A 10,074-nucleotide genomic window follows, 5' to 3' on the forward strand; every position below is an offset into this window, starting at 1 on the left:
TGCACATGAAGAGAATATTGCATTACTTTGCTTTTCTACTTTCCCTAGAGATATCATTCTGCCCAAGATTTCTCATTTATAAATGTTACAGGAGAAACCATTTTAACTTTACACAGGACATAATAAAATACATGTTCTTTACAAGTGAGATTATTGTGTCGAGCCACACAAGCACGTTCATGGTTCAGAATAAGTGGATAACAAATACTCAAACACTTAAAGTTTTTCTGAGCCACAAATACTCACAAGAATGAAGAATAGACATCCAAATATTTTGAGGAATATATGGGAACATGCTAGCCAAAGGTTTTCTCACTGCTGTAACACATATACAGAAACCCATCATCATCCTTGTAAGATTCATGGATGGAATCCATAAGACTGGCTGTAGATGAAAGTCATTAACAAAACGTGTTAGCAGGTTTCTAACACAAGGCAACTTTAGCAAGAGTTAATGGAACGGCTATTTTTACCTGTTTGAGGTAAGGTGTTCTTTACAAAAACAAAAAGAGCTTTTCCAGGAGTCAAATGCAGCCTGCTACTTAATATGTGGATAAATTGCCCAACAGACATGTCTCGAGGAACCAGGTATCTAGAATAAATAAGGGCATACAAGAACAGATTAGTCACCTCCATATGAGAATCTAAGAAAAGAAGGTTAAAAAATCTATCAGCTTTCTAGACAGCGATTCACCAGCATTTGGAACTCATCATCTGCATTGATGCATTCTGATTTCATCAAAACAGTTAAAGGAGATTCATCTAGGAACAAAATTATGTTGTTTTACAGAGTGGCAGGCAAAGGACATAAAGGGATACTCCAACCACTAAGCATAACTGACAAAAGCAAAGCCGTCTGTTTTTCCAGATGAAGTTATTCACACGAAGATGAGACTAATAATATAATTAAAAATTATATAACTATACCAAATCAGGAAATAAACTAAAGTCAGCAACCTTGTTTACCAGTGGCATACCGGTATTGCGAAAATGATTGCCAACAAGTACTTAAATTTTTTTGAGTATAAATATCACATGTATTTCATGGCATGTATGTTTGCTTTTCAACAAAAGAAACTGTATTCAAGAATTGGAATATAATTATGACAGGTTGAGCCTACTTTTTCTTTTCCATTTCAGGCAGGTCTGTCCTTGAATATCGTTCGATGACCACCTGCAAGAAGAACACAAAGAAAAACCCTAATGAGCAGCAACATCTAAAGAGCAGCTCGTAGATAAGAGTGAAAGCACTAATTACAATACATAAGATATTTCAGCTTAAACAAAAGGGTGGCTGAACTATAGAGTCCTCCTTAATTTCTGAGATCTGCACATGTAATGAGAGGAAAAGCATAGACTAAGACAACTTTTAAAGCACAAAATCAGAGTCAAGAATGACATTGAATTTTGGCTCTTAAATGCAACAAAAACGCTAACCAAATCCAAACCAAAGAGTATATTTTGTCACTGAGTTATCATTTGGTCCTCAGCTTGTAAAAAGGAAGATCTAAAGTTTCACTCATTGTAACATCAATATATTCAAGATGTAGCCCTAACGGTCTTCATCAGTCTTCTTCTCTCTTTGCTTCCGGTCTCTTTTCTTTCTCTTTCATATATCCTATTACATACTTCTACATATTTAATCACATCTCTATCTAATCAAAATGACTTTCAGAGAGGGCCCATTCACAAACTAAAATTAATTGTCTAACACAAGAAACATTCACTTTTAGCAATACAATCACATTTGTTAAAATTTTTGTTTTATCTTTTGTTTTTTCTTCTAAAAACCAAAATATTAACAAACAACTCAAACACAAAACACTCATAAAAACACATAAACAGTTTTCACATTTATGCCAACAAAAGGCACTCCCCAAAACATATTATCAAACAGAGCCAATTTCTTTATCACGACGGAAAATTTGTTAACATGCATTTTACCCATGTTACAAAAATGTTCGACCTCAAATTTATCAATTTCTAATCTTATTTTGCAACATTTTGAACAATATATAAAAGAGCAATCAGAACAACAAAACGAAAACTAAAAGATAGCTCATACCCAAATGCATAAAAGTTTGAAAACTTACAGGGACTCGATCTGGGTATTTCGCAGCTATATTTTTTGCGTCTTCAAGTCGTTCCTCTGTACCATTAAACCAAAAAAGAAGATTTTTTTTTTTAAAAAAAAACGATAATATTTATATACAGATATCTTGTGTGTGTGTGTGTGTGTGTGTATGAATTAGCTAAAAAATATAAAAGAATTTGAGGGAAAGAGAGAAGATTGTAGAGTTGAGAAAAAGAACGAACCAAATGAGTATTGCTTCTTGAAAGACTGAATCTTTCCCATTGACTCTTTTTTTGCTTTGGGAGTTTGAATCAGAAACAGGAATTGAAGAAATCTTGGGAATTTTTTTACTTTTGGCGAAAACGAAATGATTTGGAAAAATGATGATGGACCTTGGAATTCCGGGGACAGCTGGAAATGTTGTTTAGTTTGGTTACGGAAATGGCTATCTGTTGCTTTGTCGGTGAGTTTTGATGAGGCTACGGGCAACCATTAAAGTCAATGAAGCCTTTAGCGGTTAGCAATGACGTGGATATATATGGGCCTGTACTTTTGGGCCTAGACGTATTGTAGTCGGTTACTGATAGGCCCTAATCACATTGATTGCTCGACACCAATACTTGGAGGAGAATGAAGGAATTAACGAAATTGGAAAATAATAATTTATTACTATTATTTATTTATTTATTTTTGTCATATCCGGTGTGTAGAAATATCTTGATAATAATTATTCTTTATAGGTTTGACCGTAATATGATTGATTTGATTATCATACTTATTTATCTTAATTCTCATATAAATATGAGTATTTTGTATTGTAAAAATATTAAGTGAATAATAGTAAAATGTAGCCCTTAAGGGTTTATCCTATGAATGTAGGACACATACCAAATCATATAAAACATCTTGTCTCTATTTTCTTATTCCGTTGTTCTCTTTTAATTTCTGTAGTCTTTTGATTTTCTTTCCTTTGTAATGGGTTTTGTTTGTTACAAATGTATTAAGAAGATTCATCCAACACTTTGCATAATTGCTTCATATAAGAAATGCGTGAATATTGTTGGGATCAAGTAGTACATTTTTTATTACAAGTCACTTGCAAACTAATATAGTAGTTCACGTGACACTTATTACATCAGCCACTAAAATGTAAATTACCATGTTGGACGTAGTTTACATGACACTTGCCATATTTACAAACTAACTTGACACTTCACAGGATACTTATTATGTTAGCCATTAAAATGTGAATTGCCATACAGTCCTCCAGGTGACACTTTTTTTCTTCTTCATAAAAAATTCATATACTTTATTATAAAGTATATGTTAAAATTCAAATGGGAACCAACATATCATTGATTGCTAAGAAAATTAATGAATTTTTAGCACAACATAATAGTTTTAAGGTTTTTTTGGTCCATATAACCGGTTTGATTAAGCAAATGAAAATATGTGTAAAACGTGTCATTATCTATTATGTGGAATGTAATAGACGTGGACACGACGTTGATTGCATAAGCAAATGTGGTCCGTCATTAATTGTGATCGTGGTCTCCCACCTCTTCCATTAGGATGGATGGGTACATCGCTAGCTGCACCCCCTCCCATTTCTACGTTACGAGCAAACAGATCATGTGAATATGTGATTGTCACGTTCAAGCTTTTCAACGAGAGTAACATGCGCTTCCATTAATCAATAGAATTTTCCCACTTTATAATCATAGCCGTGTGGAAATTTCTACAAGTTCCAAAACACCGACTCCACATATTCGTCAGTTTACTGTCGGTCCGGTGATAAGCCAACTGTTTATATACATATATAAAAGGGGGGAATGCAATTTACCCTGCAAAGTGAGACAGTTTTTTCACTTTTATCTTAAATGTTTTCAAAGTTGAAAGTTGTCTCAATAGAGTTTTTAAAGTTCTCAACGTAAGCATTCCGTTAGCTATTTTCGTCTTATTTGACGGAAAATGGCTAACGTGTGCCACCCATGTATTTTTTGGTACAAAAATTTAAAAATTACCCCATACATATATATATATATATATATATATATATATATATATATATATATATATATATATATATATATATATATATGTTGATTCTCAAAATTTCCTTATTTTTTTTAAAAAAATGAAAAAAAAATGGGGTGGTTGGCCAAATGGGGGTGGCTTAAAGGGTTTCGGTATGGTTTCGGTTATTCCCATTTGACCCCTTGATGGTGGCTGAACTATGGGGGATACGGGGATGGCTACGGTCACATTATTTATTTATTTCTTCTCCTTCTTTTATTTAATAATAATAATAAAAAAAGTATTTAAGATGAAAATCACTAACGGATTGGATATATTGAAAATATTAAAAACTTTGTTGTGATACATTGCAACTTTTTAAATATTAGAGGCAATAGTAAAAAAGCTATTAAACTTTAAAATGATAAATTGTATTTTTCCAAAAAAAAAAAAAAAAATCTTCAAATAGCCGTTAATTTTCGAGGAATTAGGGGCATCCCTAATTAATTTTGAAAATGTGTATCCCTTCTAACGTGAGAGCCTAAATAATTTTGAAAATGTCATAAAAAAAACCGGGTGACCGGGAGCTTCAAACGCATAAGTCATTGGAAGTGTGTGCGCCTAATTAATCTAGAAAATGTGTGTCGTCCCTTCTAACGTGAGAGCCTAATTAATTTTGACAATGTGTCTCCCTTCTAACGTGAGACTCCGAAAAATATCTTTTGATGCCTACCGCATGTCAGACTGGTAACCCTGCGGCATTGCCAATTGGTTGGGCTTTAACAATGGGTTGAGCTTAGTATTTAGTATTTAGTAATTTGGTGTGATTTTTCGTGGTTGTTGAGGTTTTCTTAGCAGGTTTTTGACTGGGTTTTGGTAGCTTGGCACCATCGAGGCTGAAAGAGGATGTAACACCAACTCACCAAGTCACCAACTCGATCAATTAACGACTCACCAAACCCACCCGTAGAAACAAGCAATGCTCAAGACCTGCCTCATAGCGACAAGTACTGTCTTATTTGGGTGTTGGGAGTTTAATAAAATAACTTTTCAGTTAATGTGATACTATTTGAATCTAAATTATTTAAGTATTTTTTATATTAAGATAATATCTTTTTTTAAGCATTGGGCTTCGGCCGATTCTTCGACCAAACATCTCGGTTTTTGTATGCATCACCTTGGTCGATCGAGCTTCGACCGAGGTCTTTCAAACATGAATTTTTGACTTTGTTTGAACTGCATTTTAATCATGACTCTACAAAAACCTTACAAATATATCATGTTTTGACATTAAACTTGTCAACATTAAAAATCTAACATCGTCAAATGACTCTCTGTCGCCAGCATTTCTTTCCTAAAGTTCGTGTTTAGCCTGTTCGTCGAGTTGTCACGATCCACGTGGAGCCACCTGCTTTGTGGAGAGAATGCGTGGCTAGTGTTTCCAAAACGACGTCGTTGACATTGCATTTAGAAGACTACGTATTTGGTGGTCAACACACTAAGTGGTGCTAGTAGCTTGAATAGATTAGGATTAAACTGTTTTTCATTATTATAAACCATCAAATTTAGTTTAATTGGGGCAAAATCTAGACTAATCTGCCCTAACTAGTATCTTTTATAGACCATCCAAAAATTTAACTTGAAGGTATTAAAATAATATATTGATCCGTTATAGGCTTATAGCAATTAACAAGACCTCATTAGATCTTTTATGTTAAATTAATAAATTGGCATGTCTACATAAAAAAATAAAATAAAATTAGCATGTCAATATATTAACAAGTTTCCATATTTAGTAATGCAAGGAGGCCGACTGTGCAGTGGGGTGACCGGTCAAGGTCAAAGGTGGGTGAGTTTTACATCCCTGACAGGTAACTCCGTAAAACGCGTCCTCCTCAATTTCACGTACCGACACGTCGCCACCGACGGATGAGATTAAACTAGCGAGGGGAAACTCAGCCGCGGATGTAACAGTGAATGAATGTAACCCAAAATACGCCGCTTGGGGAAGCTCTTCATTTCCCTATAAATTCGCACCGAGAAGCCCAAGTTTGAAATCGTAGCGCTTGGCATTGGGTCCATTACTCTTCAAGCAACCACAGACTCTAGGGTTAAACACTCTCTCCCCCTCTCTTCCTTCCCAGGTAGGCGTGTGCCCGTTTCTTTGATTCTATTTCTCTGTGGTTTCGGATTACTTGCTTTGTGTTTCGGATCTTTTGATTCATATGCTACCCAGATCTGTGTTTTACGAACCAAATCAGTTTCTTGATTTCTTCAATTTGTCACTTTTCTCCTAATGTGCAGATCTGGTGGCAGCTTGTATCGTGTGAGCGTGTGTATTGATATTATGCATGTGATGTGTTGGGCATTAGGTGTTTTGAGGAATCCATGAATGAAACCACCGATTTTGTGTGATCAATATAATTACTTATCAAAAAAAAAAAAAATTCTTGCATGTATCTACGGTTTGTTTGTTTTTGTTTTTCTGTTATTTAAATTGAGTGGTTACTTTTAAGATTGTCCATGGCAAACTTAAATAAAGGGGTTGTCGGTTGCTGTTCTAGCAGCGGTGGACATATCTGGCAACAAGTACTGGATCCTTGTACTGCATTCTAATAGATCGGTCGTGGATTTCTCTTTGTTGAAGAGATTAATTAACGCTTCGAAGATTTTTAAGCGAGACTTTAATATATAGCATATTCAGACGCATGGCAGCAACTGAGATTCTATCACTTTGTACTAGATTTTGAGGTTGTCTCAGAGACTTTTACCGAATATACGTACTTCTAATATGTTTTCAACTTATTAGCAATTGTACTGAACAGGTGTATGGAAAAATCCCATCTGAATCAATGGTTTTCTTTTAATCTATTTGTTGGGTTATCATTATGGTATGAGAAATGCTGCAGGTTCCATTGGATGCTCCAAGTACTTTTATAAGTACTTTCGTTTGTAATTTAATCTGATAATGGTTGTCAATGGCGTGTACTTTATATGTACATTAATTTGTTATTTAATCCGATAATGGTTGTCATTGCCACCCTAGGGAGTTAACACTTGAAAGTATGTGTACCTCTCCTTTGGTATTAATCATAACTTTTTGTGCGCTTCTTGCAGCTTGAAAGAAATGGAGACCTTCCTATTCACCTCTGAATCAGTGAACGAGGGGCACCCAGACAAGCTCTGTGACCAGATCTCTGATGCGGTACTTGACGCTTGCCTAGCACAGGACGCTGAGAGCAAGGTGGCCTGTGAGACCTGCACCAAGACCAACATGGTCATGGTGTTCGGAGAGATCACAACCAAGGCCAACGTGGACTACGAGAAAATCGTGCGTGACACATGCCGAGCCATTGGGTTTGTTTCGGAGGATGTGGGACTGGACGCCGACAACTGCAAGGTCCTTGTCAACATTGAGCAGCAGAGCCCTGACATTGCTCAGGGTGTCCATGGCCACCTCACCAAGCGGCCTGAGGAGATTGGTGCTGGAGACCAGGGCCACATGTTTGGCTATGCAACAGACGAGACCCCTGAGTTGATGCCTTTGAGCCATGTGCTTGCAACCAAGCTTGGCGCTCGGCTCACTGAGGTCCGCAAGAATGGCACATGCCCATGGCTTAGGCCAGATGGGAAAACCCAAGTCACTGTTGAGTATTACAATGACAAGGGCGCAATGGTTCCTGTTCGTGTTCACACTGTGCTCATCTCTACTCAGCATGATGAGACTGTTACTAATGATGAGATTGCGGCTGATCTCAAAGAGCATGTGATCAAGCCTGTGGTTCCTGAGAAGTACCTCGACGAGAAGACCATCTTCCACCTTAACCCATCTGGGCGTTTTGTCATTGGTGGTCCTCATGGTGATGCTGGCCTCACTGGGCGTAAGATCATTATTGACACATATGGTGGATGGGGTGCTCATGGTGGTGGCGCATTTTCTGGTAAGGATCCAACTAAGGTGGATAGGAGTGGTGCTTACATTGTCAGGCAGGCTGCAAAGAGCATTGTGGCAAGTGGACTTGCCAGGAGGTGCATTGTGCAAGTCTCTTATGCCATTGGAGTTCCCGAGCCTTTGTCGGTGTTTGTTGACACTTATGGTACCGGAAAGATTCCCGACAAAGAGATCCTCAAGATTGTGAAGGAGAACTTTGATTTCAGGCCTGGTATGATCGCCATTAACCTTGATCTCAAGAGGGGTGGCAATGGCAGGTTCTTGAAGACCGCTGCTTATGGGCATTTTGGCAGGGATGATTCTGACTTCACATGGGAGGTGGTGAAGCCCCTTAAGTGGGAGAAGGGCCAAGCTTGATTAAGGCCTTGTCATTTATATCCAAGATATAATTAACCCTATTTTATTATTTGCTTCTGCTCTGGAAAGCAGGAGTTTGCCTGTTGGCTCTTCCTATGCATGTGTTCTTTTGTTTTTATTATATTTCATGTGTTCTTTCGGAAGATAATGTTAGTCTTTTTATGAGGGTTATTGGAAATCATAAACGAATGGAAAGCTATTGTTGGAGTTGTATTGTAATTGCTGGCAGCCGGAAAGAGATTAATATATGAAAGAGAATGGTTGAATGGTTGGTTGCAACTTGGCAGCAGAGCTGCATCAATATGATTTCCTTATAATTGAGCTGTTTCTAGCATTGTTCTTATGGTATGGAGGCTCCAAATTAAGTTCTCTTCTTTCCCCTTATTCAACAAATGATCCAATCAAACACTTTTGATGTGTTGCAAAGCTTCATAGTCATGTTGTAAGGCTGGGGTAATGACAGGCCATAGTAGGATCATCTCCTGCCTGCTTCCTTTCTACTGTGCCTGTACCGATTCAGTGTGCTAGCTTGGAATCCTGCTCCTGTTCCAGTTGCTGTTTCTTAAGAGACTGCACGCAGAATTGGCTCAGACTGGCTAAACCATTAGGCGAGGTAAGGATTTAATAAAGCCTCCAAATAATAATTGATAATAATATTTTATTCCCTACAAATAATTAAGGCATTAATTATGGTCAATACTCTTAATTACCTCCAATTATAATAAACAAATAATTAAAGATGAAAACAATTTAATGCCTAAGATATTAATATTTTACACGAGAGTTGTCCTCACTGTCATAGACAGTTGATGGTAGGTACTCACGATTTTCTTGGATAGACCCAAAACTACTTGAAAATTGATAGCAGTGAACGATAATTAATTCAATAGCATTCTGTTCAATTCAATAGCATTAAATGCATTGCAAGATTGTGCTTCTACTAGTAATTGACTCATTATAAGATTATTCTTGCGATTGTTTCTTTTAGAATTCCTAATTGATTTTGATGTTGAATAATTTTTTTTTTTTCTAAAATCGCTTAAAAAGATAGATAGCATTCAATTCGTAGCATTAAACTCTTAGGAGATGGAAAGCCTCCCAGCGATTGATTCAATTACAAATCACTCTTTATAACTTTCTATTTTCCCCACAATTTGTCTATTCAAGACACTTTCGAAATTCTCTTCTCCAATTTCATGATTTTTCAACTCACAGTTCAAGTCTTTAAAATCATTCCATAATGATCAGTAATAAAAAGATTACTAAATCCTAATTACCAAAAACTCATTTAGCCACTTGCATACTTTTGTTTTTTTTTTTCCCTGAATTATTGGATTTTTATATATGAGAAGTATAACTAATTATTTGCCTGGTATAAACGTTAAATCAATATAACTAACTATTATTTAATCAAAGAAAAAAAATTATCATCCATTTTCGTCTTAAGTCTTTAAATCTATCGAGCCCTGAATTGGGTCTCTTTCAAATTAGATTGGATTGTTCCTCTAATACTATTTGTAAAATATTCATTTGTTCCTTAAGCATGTGAGAATCACGTCCTTGTTTGCCATATTAGTATTAAATATTAATCAAACCAGATTTTGAACAACTGTAACAGACTAATTAACGGCAAAATATAACCATTGTTTGCATTCTTTCATGCATGGCATTCCCA

The 10,074-nt window shown here is 36.2% G+C and overlaps 2 protein-coding genes across 2 annotated transcripts; one reads left to right on the forward strand and one right to left on the reverse strand.

Annotated features, from left to right (window-relative positions):
* Positions 1–2,554, reverse strand: LOC133878625 (autophagy-related protein 8i). Its single transcript, XM_062317496.1, has 5 exons — positions 2,317–2,554; positions 2,094–2,149; positions 1,122–1,174; positions 474–592; positions 1–385 (listed from the first exon to the last, which is right to left on the reverse strand). The coding sequence occupies exons 1-5, from the start codon at positions 2,354–2,356 to the stop codon at positions 297–299; spliced, it is 357 nt and encodes a 118-aa protein (XP_062173480.1). The 5' UTR covers positions 2,357–2,554; the 3' UTR covers positions 1–296.
* A 3,517-nt stretch (positions 2,555–6,071) lies between these two features.
* Positions 6,072–8,700, forward strand: LOC133851197 (S-adenosylmethionine synthase 2). Its single transcript, XM_062287530.1, has 2 exons — positions 6,072–6,234; positions 7,208–8,700. Exon 2 carries the CDS (start codon positions 7,218–7,220, stop codon positions 8,397–8,399), a length of 1,182 nt encoding a protein of 393 aa, XP_062143514.1. The 5' UTR covers positions 6,072–6,234; positions 7,208–7,217; the 3' UTR covers positions 8,400–8,700.
* The last annotated feature ends 1,374 nt before the right edge of the window (positions 8,701–10,074 follow it).

The sequence above is a fragment of the Alnus glutinosa genome, chromosome 1, assembly GCF_958979055.1.
Source record: "Alnus glutinosa chromosome 1, dhAlnGlut1.1, whole genome shotgun sequence".
NCBI lineage: Eukaryota > Viridiplantae > Streptophyta > Magnoliopsida > Fagales > Betulaceae > Alnus > Alnus glutinosa.